General features: G+C 46.3%; 1 protein-coding gene across 4 annotated transcripts in view; it reads right to left on the bottom strand.

The window, feature by feature from the left end:
• The window catches only part of BLM (BLM RecQ like helicase), a 99,438-nt gene that overhangs the window by 54,148 nt on the left and 27,576 nt on the right, over positions 1-17,714 (bottom strand). For all 4 annotated transcript variants that reach the window (XM_033920355.1, XM_033920359.1, XM_033920356.1 and 1 more), the window contains 3 exons: positions 11,367-11,485; positions 10,625-10,738; positions 10,439-10,537 (listed from right to left, as the gene is read on the bottom strand). In XM_033920355.1, the coding sequence (XP_033776246.1) occupies positions 10,439-10,537; positions 10,625-10,738; positions 11,367-11,485 (332 nt within the window). The remainder of the gene's footprint in view (positions 1-10,438; positions 10,538-10,624; positions 10,739-11,366; positions 11,486-17,714) is intronic.

The raw sequence follows: 17,714 nt of genomic DNA, 5'->3' as shown, positions 1-17,714 counted from the left end.
AAAGGAGAAATTAGGTTCTTACCTGCTAATTTTCTTTCTTTTAAACTCTCCAGACCGGTACAGTTCATTGATGAGTCATAGCTCACCATGAGCAGCAGGTGGAGATTGCGACAAAACCTTTTGGCTGTGCTTCCCCCTAATGTAACCAGTCTGCCGAATAGCCCAGCAGAACTAAGAAGTGCAAATTATAACAGTAATAACACTCCGAATAGGAGTAACTAACAGAGCAATACTGTTGGAAATTGCATAAAAAAAGCCCCTTAAGCAAACATCCCCATAGCTCGCCAGCTACACCAGCTGAGCCATAGTCGCTGTTCTTTAATCTCTCTGAACCTAGAAAAATACTAGAACATGCAGAAAAACAAAACAAAACAAAACCCACACTCTTCACGCAAATCCCGCAAGAACAACAGACAAAAAGGGTGGGGACTGTACCGGTCTGGAGAGTTTAAAAGAAAGAAAATTAGCAGATAAGACCCTAATTTCTCCTTCTTTAGCACCTCTCCAGACTGGTACAGTTCACTGATGGGACGTACCAAAGCAGTACCCATCATGGGTACCCATAGGGTCACAACCAGAACACGCTCACCGAACACTGTGTCCCGATGCGACTGGATGTCCACAAGGTAGTATTGCAGTCCCTTAACATTTCTTAATCATTTTTGATGCTCTTCTCTGGACCCTTTCGAGTAGTACTATGTCCCTTTTCATGTACAGCAACCAGTGTTGGATGCAGTATCCCAGGTGGGGGACACCATGGCCCAGGACAACGGCATGATAACCTTCTCAGATCAGTTTGCGATCCCCTTCTTGATCATTCCTAGTATTCTGTTTTCCCTTTTTGCCACCACCGCGCATTGTGCGGACGGCTTCACTGACTTGTCTACAAGCACTCCCAAGTAGAAAAGAAACTGATGCCGGCGAAGCCTGCCTGTGCCGCCCTGCAGTCGCGTGTGTGTAGGCGGAAGCTTCTCCTCTGACAATTGTCATTTTATAAACACAAAAAAAACAGAGCAAGATTCAACAAAACTCATATCCCCTCCTTTTCATAAATATCCCCTTCACTATTGTGAAAACTGAACAAACCAAATTACTACAGAATGCTACATAGAAAAATCAAGCTGACAGAATACTTTAGTCACATATGGCAAGAATAATGTTAGGGGAGTGCAACTAGGGCAACTGCCCCCTGGTCAGAGAGAGAGCCCTAAGCCAGCTGGAAGCTAAAGAAGCACAGCCTGGACTTTGCGGTCCCCAGTTATGTCTAATACCAGCTCTAGCAGGATACATATTTCATACCTGAAATATTCTAATCACAAAATATAAAATAAATTTATTTTTTTTCTTTTTGTTGTCTGGTAATTTTATTCTTCAAATCACATTGGTCTCAGGCTTTGGTTTTAGGTTCCTTCCGTCTTCATCGTGGCATGGCTGTCTCTTGAAGGTAAAATAGGCGGAAGAGGAGCTGGGGAGAAGATGCCAAGTCTGACACAGGCGCAATTTTTTTTTACCACAGGAGTAAGACTTTTCACTGTTTCCACAGGGCGGTAAAAGGTCTTGTCCCCATTCCCATGGGGTTGTGAAAGGTCTTGTCCCCATTCCTGCAGTAAACCAGTTGCAAATGTCTCCATTCCTGCGGATTTATTATGGTGACCTGCGGTTTACCGCGGTAAACGGACCCCGTGTCATTCTCTACTCCTAAGTCTCTTTCCTGGGGGCTCTCTCCGAGTACAGCACCGGATATCCTGTATTTGTGCATATGATTTTTGTTACCAACATGCACAACCTTGCACTTATCCACGTTGAACCTCATTTGCCATTTTGCGGGCCATTTTGCGTTTATGTCTCGTTGTAGGTCTTCACAATCTTTCTGTGTCCTCACTACTCTGAATAACTTTGTAGCGTCCGCAAATTTAATCACCTCACTCGTCGTACCAATTTCCAGGTCATTTATAAATATGTTGAAGAGCACGGGCTCGAGCACCAAACCCTGCGGCACTCCACTCGTGACGCTTTTCCAGTCCGAGTATTATAAATTTATCCCCACTCTCTGTTTCCTATCCGCCAACCAGTTTTTAATCCATGTGAGAATATCACCCTTGATTCCATGGCTTGCAATTTTTCAAAGTAGACGTTCATGCGGGACCCTATCGAATGCCTTCTGAAAATCTAGATATACGATGTCAACCGGGTCACCCTTGTCTATCTGCCTTTTTACTCCCTCGAAGAAGTGCAGTAAGTTTGTCAAGCAAGATCTTCCTTTGCTGAAGCTGTGCTGGCTGGTCCTTATCAGATTGTGCCCGTTAAGGTGATCAATGACGCTGTCCTTTATCAGTGCCTCTACCATCTTTCCCAGTACTGAAGTCAGACTCACTGACTAGGAGTTTCATTTCAATCCCATAACTTCTCTGAGATTTATTGTTCTTTCCCTTCCTATTGTTTTTTACCACAATTGTTTTCTCTTATTAATTAATTTGTATTTCTTTTCCCATCCTTTCCTCATGTTTTATGTTTGTAAAGTTAGTTTTTAATATGTTTCTTAAGATTTAGTTCTCCGTTTGTTTTGTTGCCCTCTTAATTCTGCAATTTTACTGAGATGTTCATCGCTTAGAATTTTGAATAAGCGATCAAATTTATAATAAACTTGAAACTTGTCTGTAGTTTCCCGAATCTCCCCTCGAACCTTTCTTGAAGATCAGCGTAACATTCGCCACTTTCCAGTCTTCCGGAATCTTTTCTGATTTGATCAACAGATTGGCTATTACCGTATTTTCACCCATATACCGCGCACTCGTGTAAAACGCGCACACGGGTATAGCGCGCGGGGAACAGAAATTTATGTAAAAATTTTTTTACTATAGCGCGCACACGCATATACCGCGCATGCCGCCCCGACTCTCCTCTCGCCGCCCCGACTCTCCATTCGCCGCCCCGACTCTCCATTCGCCCGCCCCAACTCTCCTTTCCGAAGGACCGCTCGCACCCCCACAGCCTCCCCCCCAACCCCCTCCCGCATGGAGAAGCTGCCTACCGTTGTTTCCGGATGCCAGTGAGCCCAGCTGCTTCCTCTGCCGGCGGTCCCGCCCCTTCTCTGAGCCCTGCGCTACGCTGCTTCCTCTTCTGGCGGTCCCGCCCTTTCTCTGACGTCAGAGGCACACTAACTCAGGTGGGAATCTACCCACAGGGTCTAAGCCCTAACAAAGTATGGAGGGCTATGTATGTTAATGCACACAGTTTGGGCAATAAAATTCTGGAATTAGAGACCAACATATTGAATGCCGACCTAGATGTAGTGGCAATATCGGAAACTTGGTTCACGGACTCTCATGGGTGGGATATGGCTATATCTGGTTACAACTTACTTCGTCAAGACAGAGAGGGCAAGTTAGGAGGAGGGGTAGCACTATACATTAAAGAAGACATCACAACCACCAGAATCACAGATGTCAAGTACACCGGGGAATCCCTCTGGGTAAACCTGGCCAGAGGCAGAGGAAAATGCCTGTATCTTGGTGTAGTATACAGACCTCCAAGACAACTGGAAGACAAGGACGCAGAATTAATTGAAGATATAGAAAATATCACCCTATGGGGGGACGCTGTACTGCTAGGTGACTTCAATATGCCCGATGTAGACTGGAACGCACTTTCAGCGACGTCCAGTGGCAGTAGGAGGCTATTGGCCTCCATAAAGGGAGCACGACTCAAACAAATGGTATTGGAGCCATCTGTTTAAAGATGCGTTTACCTCCTATATGGAATAATTGCAGTGCAGCAGTCCAAAAAAAAACTACCCCTCCTAATGTTTTCTCCTTTCATGTTTCTCTCTTTTTAAAATGATTAATATTGTAACCTGAATCCCTCTTCCCTTCCATCCAGTTGAGTCTGTTGGTCTGTAGGTCAAACCCCCTTTTTAAAAAAAATTTATTATTATTATTATTACCTTGAATCTTAACGTATGTTCAAATTTGGATTTCATAGTAATTCGCTTAGTATTTTATTTGTTATCATTATTTTGTATTTTATCGTACATTCAAATTTGGATTTTAAATGTACATCGCTTAGTATTTTATGTATAAGCGATTCATCAAATTTCGAATAAACTTGAAACTTGACCTGGTACTCACCAACAGGGAAAGCATCTCGGAGATCTTGGTAGGCGATACGCTAGCCTCCAGCGACCACAATATGGTATGGTTCAACCTTAGGAAAGGCTTCCCTAAATCAAGCATGAAAACTAAGATACTCAACTTCTGAGGCACTGACTTCGAACGCATTGGAGACTTCGTCCATCGGGCACTGCAGAACCAAGCTGTGAACGATAACCTGTAGAGGCTATGTGGTTAGTCCTGAAATCTACCCTACACGAAGCAACGAGCCGCTACGTCAAATCAGTAAATAAACAGCAAAGGAACAAAAAACCACAATGGTTCACCGCGGAAATCTTGCACCTCATTAAGGAGAAGAAAAAAGCATTTATTTCCTACAAGTGCAACAGAGAATAGGGAAACCAAACTAGAATACACGGCCAGGTCTACAGCGGCCAAAACAGCAGTTAGGAAGGCCAAACTTTGAGTAGAAGAAACTCTAGCAAAGAACAGGGACAAATCCTTCTTCAGGTATATTAGTGACAAAAAAAGGAACACAGATGGGATAGTATGCCTTAGAAAACCAGACGGGAATTATGTAGAATCAGACTCCGATAAAGTCGAACTACTGAATGAATACTTCTGCTCAGTCTTCACCTGCGAGGCACCAGGTCACGGTCCACAGTTGCAGGTTAAGCAAAGCGCGGAAGACCCGTTTCGGAATTTTGAATTCACACCTGGCGATGTTTACTGTGAACTGACAAGACTCAAGGTGAACAAAGCCATGGGACTGGACAATCTGCACCCCAGAGTGCTCAAGGAGCTGTGTGATGTCCTGGCGGAGCCATTATCTCTGCTCTTTAATCTCTCCCTAAGTAAGGGGAAAGTCCCCTTGGATTGGAAAACAACTAACGTCGTGCCACTGCACAAAAAAGGGCTGCAGGGCAGAGGCTGCAAATTATAGACCTGTGAGTCTCACATTAGTAGTGTGTAAACTCATGGAAACACTATTCAAACGTAAATTAGACACAATCCTGGACAAGGAGAATCTAAGGGACCCCAGTCAACACGGATTCACCAAGGGTAGGTCCTGCCAATCCAATCTCATCAGCTTCTTTGACTGGTAACAAAAAAACTGGACTTGGGAGAATCGCTTGACGTCGTATACCTGGACTTCAGTAAAGCTTTTGATAGCATCAAACATCATAGACTGTTAAGTAAGATGAAATCGTTGGGGTTAGGTGAAATACTAACTGCATGGGTTGCTGATTGGCTGAGTGGTAGACTTCAGAGGGTGATGGTTAACGGTATCATCTCTAAAACATCGGAGGTGACCAGTGGAGTACCGCAGGGCTCGGTCTTGGGCCTGCTCCTTTTCAACATATTCATAGGGGACCTGACTCAGGGGCTTCAAGGTAAAATAACATTATTCGCCGACGACACCAACTATGCAATATAGTAAGCAATTGCAATTTGCCCGATAGTATGAAGCAGGACCTGCTTTTGTTGGGAAATTGGTCCTCAACCTGGCAGCTGGGCTTCAACGCTAAGAAATATAAGGTTATGCACCTTGGCGGCAGAAATCCATGCAGAACATACACCTTGCAGGGTGAAACCTTGGCTAGGTCATCAACAGAACGAGATTTAGGAGTGATCATTAATGCAGACATGAAAACTACCAATCAAGTGGAAAAGGCGTCATCTAAGGCAAGACAGATGTTGGGTTGTATCCGCAAAAGTTTTATCAGCCTGAAACCTGAAGTCATAATGCCATTGTACAGAGCCATGGCGAGACCTCATCTAGAATATTGTGTGCAATTCTGGAGGCCACATTACCGTAAAGATGTACTGAGAGTCTAGTCGGTTCAACAGATGGCCACCAAGATGGTCTCGGGACTCAAGGATCTCTCGTACCAAGAGAGGCTGAATGAATTGCGGCTATACTCCCTCGAGGAGCATAGGGAGAGGGGAGATATGATTGAGACGTTTAAATATATCACTGGATGTATAGAAGTGGAAGAGGATATTTTCTGTCTTAAAGGACCACTAGAGGGCATCCGCTCAAAATCAGAGGCGGTAAATTTCATGGTGACACCAGGAAGTATTTCTTCACCGAAAGAGTGGTTGACCATTGGAACGGGCTTCCGTTGCAGGTGATAAAGGCCAACAGTGTGCCGGATTTTAAGAGTAAATGGGATGCCCATGTGGGATCCCTAAGAGGATCGAGTTAAGGAATAGGGTAGTTAGGAGTGGGATCTCTAGGAAAATAAGCCTAGGTGGGTGGGTCTGTTAGGTGGGCAGACTTGATGGGCTATGGCCCTTTTCTGCCGTCATTTTCTATGTTCCTATGTTCTGGCGTGTTCTCTCTGGTAGACTCAATTCCCTCTTTTATGTATAGGGCAATACCCCCACCTTTTTGTCCTACTCTGTCTCTGTGGTATAGCTTGTATCCAGGTAGCACAGTGTCCCGACTTCTGGAACTCATGGGTCCGCTGAACATAAAGTGTGAAGAACCCGACAGACATCCAACTTATGCAGCTGCCTCTGCTCTAATGAACCCTCCCGGCTCCCCAAGACCGGGAGAACCACAGAGTAGTTGACATGAAAAGACGAAACCACTTTCAGCAGAAAGGAAGAACAGGCCGCAGCACAATTCGCTCCCTAGAAAACTTCAGGAAGGGAGTAACATAGTAAATGATGGCAGATAAAGACCCAAATGGTCCATCCGGTCTGCCCAACCATACAGTCTCCATAAATTAATTATTAGTTTAAATGGTCCTTTTTTTAGATATTTCTGGGCCAGAAACCCAGAGCCCTGCCCGGTAGTGTGCTTAGGTTTCATCTACTGGAGTCTCCATCAAAACTCACTCCAGCTCATCCTAACCATTGAAGCCCTCCCCAGCCCGTCCTCAATTGAATGTCCGTATAAGGGACACAGGACATGCAAGCCTGCCCAGTACCAGCTTTAGTTCCTTCAATGTATACCCATTATTTTCTGATTTGAGATCCTCTATGTTCATCCCACACTTGTTTGAACTCTGCTACCATTTTCTTCTCCACCACCTCCCTCGGAGCCTACAAGAGAAAGCCTGCAGTTCAGAAACACGTCTCGTAGAAGTAATGGCTACCATGAAGACCTCCTTGAGGATAAAATCCTTCAATGAACAAGAACCCAGGGGCTCAAAGGGAGGGCACAAGACTACGGACAGGATCAGATTAAGATCCCAAGCTGGAACCAAAGGCCGCACCAGAGACCAAAGCAATTTAGCCGCCCTCAAAAAGCAAACCTGCAGCAACCCGCAAAAAGCAGACAAAGCTACAAGCTGAACCCAGAGAGAATGGGAAAGTCCATATCGCGCAACTGGGGCAACCATCGCTGAAGCAGAGCAGCCTGAAGTGGGCGCATGTGAGCCTGGGCACACCAAACCATGACCAGGGAAGCCGCTATCGACCCCAAGATCTGGAGAAAATTCTGTGCCTGAGGTCTCCGGGAAGCCATTAGAAGATGGATCTACGACTGCAACTTGATCACTTGGGCCTCCGGCAGGAAGACCTTCCCCAAGCTGGTGTCGAAGAGATCAGCGAGGTACTCCAACCAGAATGCCCTCTTTGTGCAAGGCTGTTGCCACGACCACCATAATCTTGGTGAACATCTGTGGAGCCGTAGCCAGACCAAAAGGAAGGGCACAAAACTGATAGTGCCGACCCAAGATCACAAAGCGAAGGAACCACTGATGGGAGGTTCGAATCAGAACATGCAAGTAAGCCTCCGTCAGATCGAGGTCAGGAACTCCCCCAGCTGAACTGCCAGAATGACATATCTCAGGGTCTCCATGTGAAAAGACAGAATACGGAGAACCTTGTTGACCCCCTTCAGATCCAAGATGGGTCGAAAGGTCCCCTCTTTCGTGGGCACAAGGAAGTAAATAGAATACAGGCCAGTGCTACACTCGTGAGGAGGCACTGGAACTACAGCTTTGAGATGTAGATACTGCTGTAGTGTCTGGCAAAAGGCCCGCTTCTTCCAAGATGCCTGGCAAGGAGAAGCAAGAACGTGATCCAGCAAGGCATGGGAAAACTCCAGAGCATAACTGTTCCGAATCACCTCCAGGACCCACTGATCCGTCGTGATCTCGGTCCACCCCTAGTAAAAATCCTGGATGCCCACCGACACCAGGGGAGACACCAGCAAGGAGTCAGTGGGCGGGGCAGGTGGCGGGGGGAACTGACGGAAGAATCACGTGCCCCCCTCCCCCGAAAAGACTGCATGCACTAAAAGAAATGGCCTCAGAGAGACCTGGTAGCAGGAAAGGAAGTTGCCCCTTGACTAGGGCAGTAACTACAGAAGTCATGCAAACGCCCCCGAGCAACACCACCCCGGGCAGGTAGGCACTGTCTTTAGGAAGATGGAGCATTTTTAGAGTCCATTAAGGTCTGAACCAACTTGTCCAAATCCTCGCCAAGCAAAAAAGACCCCCGAAAGGGAAATTTCATTAGCTTAGACATAGATGCCGCATCTGTTGACCAAGCCCGGAGCAACAGGATATGACGCGTGGCCACCTCGAGAACCATAGACTTTGCCAGCGACCACAACAGATCATACATGGCATCTGAAACATAGGAAGCACCCATCTCAATTTTAGCTACTTCCTGTTCCACCAAGGACCTGTCATCAGACTCATGGTCAAAAATACACTCGGCCCAACAAAAACAAGCCCGAGCTACTAGACCACCACATTTTGCTGCCTGGACAACTAGGGCAGCGACATCAAAATTATGCTTAAGAAGAGACTCCAACCTACACTCCTCAGTGTCCCTCAAAGCTGAGCTGCCCTCAACTGGCACCATATGCTGTTTCGAGATGGCTGAAACCACCATGTCCACAACCGGTGACTTCAAGGTATCCCTATCCCCCTCCGGGATGGGATACAGGTGAGTCATAGAGCACGCAAAATGAAAGGGCAACTCCGGCACCTTCCAATGAACAAGCACAATATCTCGAATATCCTGACACATAGGAAAAGCGGGAAGCCGAGCGGATCCCCCATAGGAGGGGGTCCACCACATGCGGGGGATCCTTTGCATCCTTCTCAAAGCACACCACGCACCACCAAGGAAACCTGAAGAATAAGCTCCTGGAGCTCTCCCCGCTGAATGATGTGCACCACCGATGCATCATCGCCAGCTGGCGGAACCGAAAAACCTTGGCCAGTGGCATCTGTCCCACCGAGAAGATCCAGGAGTCCACCAACAGGTCCAGGTCCTCATCAAGCGAAAACTGCTTCCCATAGAAAAAAAAATCATTGTCCAAAGAGATCCTTGGCCGAAAGAGGAGAGGGGGATGAAACCGGCACTGAGGGGGCCGAACCAAGTGGACGCAGAGGAATGTTCTGAAAGAGAAAACTGAGCATATACTAGATAGTAATCAAGGCCTAAGTAATGGTTCTCCACAACTGATGTGATTTATACTCCAATACTTTACTGATGCTTCCTCCCCCCAAAGCACTGGAGATGAACAGCCAGTAGCAATACTGATGTCCTCTGAAGCATTAACATTGATGTTATACCTACAAGCATCACATCACAAGATCAGTTAGATTTTGCAACCAATATACCAATGTTTGCAAGCTGCAATTATTCAGTTTCTTTAATACTGCTGATGTTAAGAGTGCATGGTGTGCAATAGAGGCGACATCCCCCTGGGTCACCTGAGGTATATCAGGTCTACACATGGGCCCTTGAAAGCCCAATACAATCCCTAGATATGCTCAATGATGAATGGTCCCCTTTGCAGGATGCACAGGAGATGATATAATAGCTGCCAGAAACTTTCAGCTTCTGATACGACACACCTTTCCTTTGACACTGGCATAGATGCAGTAGAACGTCTCATTTTAGACAAAACTTCAACTTAGGTAAGTCTTGTCTCCATGGCCACTAAAGATGTTCAACTCTGAGGATGAGCAATGCTCCATGGATGCCAATGCGCCCCCAGTATCCAGAGCTTATCAAATTTAAGGCAACCTGGGAGCATCTCCAAAGGGACTTGATGGTATGACAATCACCAAGTGTCATCATTTGACAGCTTGAACAGCTAAAAATATCATGCTTAGGCCCAGCAAAATTAAGTCAAATCAAAATATTTGTCTGCTGTCATTCAATGCATCATCAGTGCAGGCTACAACCATACAGAAAATATAAAAAAACAAAGTTTGTCAAAAGCCTAACTAGGATATTTCCGGTTTGTCCTCTTGTAATCTAGATATGGACTTTTGGTCATTTTGTCCCCTCAGAAGGGCCTAGCTCTGAGGTATATTATTTAGAAGGTCAATGAATGTGAAAGCTGTTACCTGACTAACACAGTGTGCCTCATCAATAACGAAACGGGACAGCAACTGGCGTTCGTAAAGATTCTCCAGAGTAGAAATCAGCCGGGTACTGGCACACACCTGTACATAAAACACTTAATATTATGAGATCAGCTTGGTCCAAATATCAACTGCAGAGTTTTATACTGGTTTTCTATCTGCACTCACCTTCTCAGGCGTTACATAGAGCAGTTTTATAATGGGATCCTTTTTGGACAGCTGCATGTAGATACTTCTAGCTTCACTATCAGTCTTATCTCCTGTCAGATAGGTTGCAGGAATCTATGTAAGAGAAAAACTATTTTAACGTGAATCATTCACAGTGCATTTAGCCAGAACCCAACCCAAGGATACCATAAAACCAAAGTAATACAAAATACCTAGTTGCCAATTGACACTGTGTATCACAGACACTGTATCCGAGTACATGCTTCCTAGACTCAGCATTCATTTGCTATTAGTGTTATAAGTGCTAATTATCAATTTATTACAGTGAATTTATATACCATCCGAACCAGCAGCTCAGGAACAGTTTACAAAAACTCAAGATCACAGGATATATTGTATATTCTGCCATACAATTTCAAGGGTCAAGACCTGTTTTCAAATACTTATCAAATAGCCAAGCTTTTAACATCTTCCCAAATCGAAGATAGTTAGACTCGCATCTCAATGCAACTGGTAATAAATTCCATAAAGCTGTAAACAAATTTTAAAAAGTTGTTGATCTCATCAATGCACTCTCATACAAAGCACAAAATGCCCAATCCAGATTACCTCTCAATACCCACAGCTGTTATCCTGTCCCCCACCTCTAGGTGCAGAAAGGTCATCTCACTGTCCTCAATCTCCTGAAATAGACTGCACTGTGTGGAGCCATAGTACTGTTAGAATAAGAATAAAACCTTACATCCAGAGTTGTCAGCTTCTGAACCTGATCTATGATTAGGGACCTGAGTGGAGAAATCACAACAGTGACGCCGGGAGAAATACAGGCTGGCAACTGATAACACAGGCTCTTTCCACCACCTACACACAGAACAAGGATAAAAATTAGTTTTCATATCTCCCAAGTTAACAAATATTGGGTTTCTGTCAGCAAAGTAAGGATTGTAGAAAGTCACAGAATTATTCAACTATCAAACTTCACATCATTTCTCCATTTAAAGACTTTCAAGTATTTAGGAACCATTAATTATACAATCAGAAATATGTAAAACACAGCACCAGACACTGAATCATTTAGGAGATGCATTACAGGTGTGCTGTCCTTTATACATGACAATCAAGCTGATATCCTTGAAATTCTCTACTCTCTTTATATAAGTGATTTTAAAAAGGCCACTTATGAAAGCACCAAAGAGTACATCCAATGACAGGATTGTGTGCACTTTTTTGCAACTAAGGTACAGACATCTTTGGGAAGGAGTGTGGGTGGAACAAGGGTGGTGTCACTAAGGGCTAAATGCACTAAAGAGGATCGGTAAGAATGTGTGGGCCTGCTCTGATCTGATTTTTGGCCAATTCAAAAAAAGCTATTGATGCATTGAAAAGTTTGCATGCAAATGATTCACACGGAGGTTTGTCATAATCCCCGTCTCTCCTGTCTGATTGATCGCTGAGAGTGACTCTCACACATGCGCAGAGCTGGCAAGGGAAGCCTGAACAGCTGAGAGGTAGGGGAAGCCCTGAAAGCAGTCTCCTACCACTCAGCTGTTTGGAACAAGCCCCTCGCATGAGAAAAAAAATGGCACTGAAGGCCCACCCTTGCACTAGGCCCACCCCCACCCCAATCAAACATCTCCTACCCTCTCCCCATAAAAAAGGCAGGATGGATGCCCACTCTCTCCTGCCATCAGAGGTCCCCTGTACCCCCAGTACCTTACAAGGAAGTTAGGAGCAGAAGAGATGCTCAGTCACTCCTCCTCCGAGGCCCGCCTGTCCAAAATGGTGGGCCTTCCCCTCCCCAGTGCATCATGTGATGCACAGGGAAGGGCCTAAGACCCCAATTGGCTCAGATGTCTCCCAAGAGAAGGGGCCTTAGGCTTCTGAGCCAATCAAGGCCATAGGCTCCTCCCTCTATATCCCGGGATGCAAGAGGGAGGAGTCTAAGGTACTGATTGGCTCAGACGCCTAAGACCGCTCCCCTTGGGAGGCATCTGAACCAATCAGGGCCTTAGGCCTCTCCCTGTGTGTCACATGATGCACTGGGGAGGGAAAGGCCCACCATTTGGGACAGGCGGGCCTTGGAGGAGTGACTGAGCATCCCTCCTGCTCCTAACTTCCTTGAAAGGAACAGAAGGGGGAAGGTGTTCGGGGCACTTCTGGTGGCAGGAGGAAGTGGGCATCCTTCCTGCTTTTTATTTTGTGGGGCAAGGAGGGGCGCCTGGCACAGGCCATCGGTGGCAGGAGGGAGTGGGCAGCCCTCATGACAGTTTTCGCTAGCTTATTGGGGGGGGGGGGATTTCCGGTGCTGCGTTTGTTTGGGGGGGGCTTTTTACATTTTTTTTTTTTTTAATGGGACAGATATTTTGCATGTGTAACACTCGCAAAATATCTGTGCCATTAAAAAAAATACACACACACAAAAACCCCCCAAAACCAGGCAGGCCTGTCGATAAGTTATTGACAGGTCTAGCTAGACCCTTCATTTTTTTCGGATCGCTAAAACCTTTGCTTTTTTTGTGCATAGTCAAGCGATGTTAGTGCATCAATAACTTGGCTAGCTTGCATGGGGGTTTTAGCTAATTTGCATGCCCAGGTCGGAAAATGGGTGATCGAGGGGAAAAACACACGGTAAGCCGTTTTGTGCATCAGGCCGACAAATGCGATCATCGCTAAAGCTATCAAAACAGGTTTAGTGATGATCGCTGGCTTTAGTGCCTCTGTGCCAAAGTCTACATATATTTTAGCCATGCACATTTATACCTGCTCCTGAGCTTGTTTAAATGTATGAGGGGCTGCTGAAAAGTTCTCAGCCCAACCAAAAGGAGAATGATGTGGAGCCTGAAACTTACAAGTTGTTCCACACTTTTCTTGACACTTTTTGTTTCAAGAAAAATGTGGAATAACTTGTAAGTTTCATGGCTCCATATCATTCTCTTTGTGGCTGGGCTGAGAACTTTTGAGTGGCCCCCTCGTACTGAGGATGCGATTGGTATGAAACCCCATCTTCTGTTTTGTTTTTGCCATTTTCTGCTTGAAATGATAGCAAATTGGGTTTTTCTGTGTCATTAACAGTGCTCCCATAACAAAAGATTTGAAGAACCTCTCCACCTCTCCCAAAAAAAACAAACCAAAAAAAACCCAACAAAAGTTCCTGTAAACAACACAAAATTGAAGTTTTAGCCATAATTTCAGAAAGTTTTTGTTGGTATTTTATTAAGATACAAAGAGGTTTATGTGCTTTTACAAAATAACCTCAAACTAGGCCCTTCCTCTTCATCCCTCCAGACCACTTCAGACATATACGAGAAGATAAACCTACCAGCAGATAAGAGACTGAGATCCATTAACTAGATTGAGTAATGCCTCTGATTGAGGGTGTGAGGATGCAGAAGACAAGCAGGAAAGATACAGTCACACTTGTTGGCGAGTCCCTAGCTACTTGTTGTATAAAGGGGTGGTGGCGATATATTAAAGAGAAAAATAGAGTAGTGAGGACAGAAAGTTGGAAAGTCACAACTGATATCATGTCTTTGTGTAAACCAGAAAGGAGTTGCAAAGTAGGGACTGATGAAGATGCTCCATATAAGGGTTCACGGTGGAGGCCACTGAAGAAGTTGTTGTTTGGAAATGGTGTGTAGGTTAATCTTATGAAGAAGTGATCGACATATTAAGAACAGAACCATAGAATGGGAAAAAATTATATGGAAACGGTAGTGGAATCTGCTCTTTCAGTTCTGAGGCTCCTTGATATAGCTGTCATGTGATTTAATGATAGCTGCAAGGTTGACATCTTGCCTCTAGCGTACTGAGTGAATAAATGTAAGAGACACGTTGTTTGTGCCTAAACATGTCCCTGATAGCACAAGTCTGGAGTAGAGACTGATAGAGCTTATTTTCTCTGAGGTGCTTCTTTACCGTTTGGTTGCAGGAGAGCAAGGTCTCCTTCTGGTGTGGTGCCATGTTTTAGCATAGCTATGTAGAGGTGTTTCCCTTGTCTTTTTGCAACAGGTTTGTTCAATATGGCTGAAATGTGAGTTAATGATGAACTCCCAGTTTGACAGATGGTCTGTACCGCCCAATGAGTGCATAAGTCAGCTCAGAGCTAGTGACTGTGAATAGTATACCTAAGTAATTGAGAAGCAGTTAGGACACAATTGCATTTTAGTATGCAGGTCTATGGAACTCCATCCTCTTGTAACAAAAGGAATATATGTAACTTTTAAAGTTTTACTGGAACCTTAGAGAAGGTATGTGACTTGTATATAATGATTGCCTATGTGATAGCTGTGTAGCAATGTGGAGATGCTGTGTAGCATGTGACGACTGATGAAATCCGCCTGGACATTCTTCACTCCTGCTATGTGGGAAGCCGAGATGTCCAGAAATTGAGTCTCTGCCCAAACCATGAGCAGAGAAGCCTCCTGCACCACCAGATGACTCCTGGTTCCCCCCTGATGATTGATGTAAGCCGCTGCCCTGGCATTGTCCGAGAGAACTCGAACAGACTTGACCGTCAACCCTATCTGGAACGCTAGCAACGCCAGCCGGATGGCTCTGGTCTCCAGAGCATTAATCAACCAAGACGCCTCCTCTGGAGACCAGCTGCCCTGACCTGAGCAACCGAGACATTGAACTCCCCAGCTGAGGAGACTGGCGTCCATGAGAAGCACTGTCCACTTGGGCTGATCCAGACTCATTCCCTGCATCAGGCTGGAAGACTGTAGCCACCAATGGAGACTGTGACGGACTAACCCCCGAAGAGGAGCGGGAGAGTCCAAATTGTGCACCTAGTGCAACCACTGCTGAAGCAGAGCATAGTGAAGTGGCCGCATGTGAGCCACTGTCCACCACATCATGTCCAGGGAAGTTGCCATCGACCCAAAGACCTGGAAAAAATCCTGCGCCTGAAGACACCAGGACACCATCAAAAGGCGAACCTGCAATTTGTCCACTCGGGTCTCTGGCAGGAAGATCTTTCCCAAGCTGGTGTCGAAGAGAACCCCAAGGTACTCCAGGGGCCGAGACAGATTCAATCGGCTCTTGGACAGGTTGACCACCCATACCAGCAACTGCAGGAACTCCACCACCTGCGAATCGGAACTTGCAAGTAGGCCTCTGTCAGATCGAAAGAGGTCAGGAATTCCCTCGGCTGAACCGCCAGAATGACATATCTCAGGGTCTCCATGCAAAAAGATGGAACTTGGAGAGGCCTGTTGACCCCCTTCAGATCCAAGATGGGCTGAAAAGTCTCCTCTTTCTTGGGCACCACGAAATATCCACCGATGCAACACTCCTGAAGAGGCACTGGGACCACTGCTTTGAGATCTAGCAATCTTTGAAGCGTCTGGCGAAAGGCTTGCTTCTTCCATGCCACCTGACAAAGAGAAGCGAGAAAGTGATCTGACAAGGAGCGGGAAAACCCCAGAAAATCGTCCTGAATCACCTCCAGGACCCACGAAAGGGAAATTTCATCAGCTTAGCCTTAGATGCCGCATCCGCCGACCAAACACAAAGCCAAAGGTTACGACGAGCGACCACCCCGAGAGCCATGGACTTGGCTAACGCCTGCAACAAATCATACATGGCATCTGAGAGATAAGAAGCACCTATATCAATCTTTGCTGCTTCCTGTTCCACCAAGGACCAGTCATCAGACTCCTGGTCAAGGACATGCTCAGCCCACAGAAAAAAAGCCCAAGCAACCAGACCGTCACACATCAAAATTCTGCTTAAGAGACCCCAACCTACGTTCCTCAGTGTCCCTCAAAGCTGAGCCACCCACAACCAGCACCACATGCCGCTTTGTGATGGCCGAAACCACTGCGTCCACCACTGGCGACTTAAAGGTATCCCTATCCCCCTCTGTGATACAGGCGAGCCATACAGCATGCAAAATGAAAGGGCAACTCTGGCGCCTTCCACTTCGCAATTGCAATATCCCGAATATTCCTGATGTATAGGAAAAGAGCGGGAGGCTGAGCGGATCCCCAGAGGGGGGTCCATGACATGCAGGGGCTCCTTTGAGTCTTCTTTAAAGCGCAGCACCAAGGAAACTTGCAAAATAAGCTCCTGGAACTCTTCCCGCCTAAAGATGCGCACCACCGACGCAAACCTCTGCCAGTGGCATCCGTCCCACCAAGAGGATACTGGCGGTCTCCATCAATTGAAAACTGCTCTCCATTCAAAAAATCATCATCCTAAGAAAACCTCAGCCGCTGGGACGAAAGAGGAGACGGGGATGAAACCGGCACTGAGGGGGGCCGAAACAGAGTGTACGCAGAGGGGGGGGACACGCCCCCACCCCCCTGGAGCAGAAGCAGGACTCCCAGCCACCTGCAGATAAGCCTTGCACAAGGCGAAAACAAAATCAGGGGGAAAAAACCCTGGTGGCCCAATGGGACTCACTGTCAAAGCAGAGGACCCAGCAGAAACCTGCCTGTCTCTCCAATACAGGGGGAAGGTCACCTGAGGCTGCAGACAAAATGGAGGCACTTTCCACCAAAATCGGAGCAAAGTCCACCAAGAAAAGTACCCCCGAAGCCTGTAGCGGCTGAGGAGCCTGAGCCGCCCCAGCCACTAAAGCAGGCAAGCCAGCAGCAGTGGTAAGGGAGTCCCCAGTAGCATCAGCAGTAAGGGAAACATTATTTCCCTAACCGTCAGCAGCTGGGGGAATCCCTGTTTACGCGGCAAGGGAAGCCCAAGCTACCCTGGTGTCAGCTGCCGTGAAGGGGATCATGAACGTCAGCATATCTGAAGCCGATGAGGATTCCCCTTCGCAGCAGCAGGAACACTGCGAGCACAGGCCAGCTGCATTGACCTCATGTTTGGAGCACTATGAGCACTTTTTCCATTTTAAAAGTGCTCAATGCGCAATACGTGACCTAGCTAAAAGAAAAGTGCCGGTTAACAATAAAAAAATCAACTGAAGGCTCCCTTCAGACTGGCACCCCCTCAGGATATTTTTTTTCAGAACAGATTCCACTGGCTTTCTAAGCCATATGCCTTCCGGTATTGGTGGCAAGGCTTACAGCTGAGGCACCTCTAGAACATTTTGTGTGGTGAGGTGGAAGAAATGGGAGGAGGGTCTCAA

The sequence above is a fragment of the Geotrypetes seraphini genome, chromosome 14 (assembly GCF_902459505.1).
Source record: "Geotrypetes seraphini chromosome 14, aGeoSer1.1, whole genome shotgun sequence".
Classification (NCBI taxonomy): Eukaryota; Metazoa; Chordata; class Amphibia; order Gymnophiona; family Dermophiidae; genus Geotrypetes; species Geotrypetes seraphini.
Note: the sequence above shows the minus strand (reverse complement) of the source record. Positions and strands in the feature narration are given on the sequence as shown.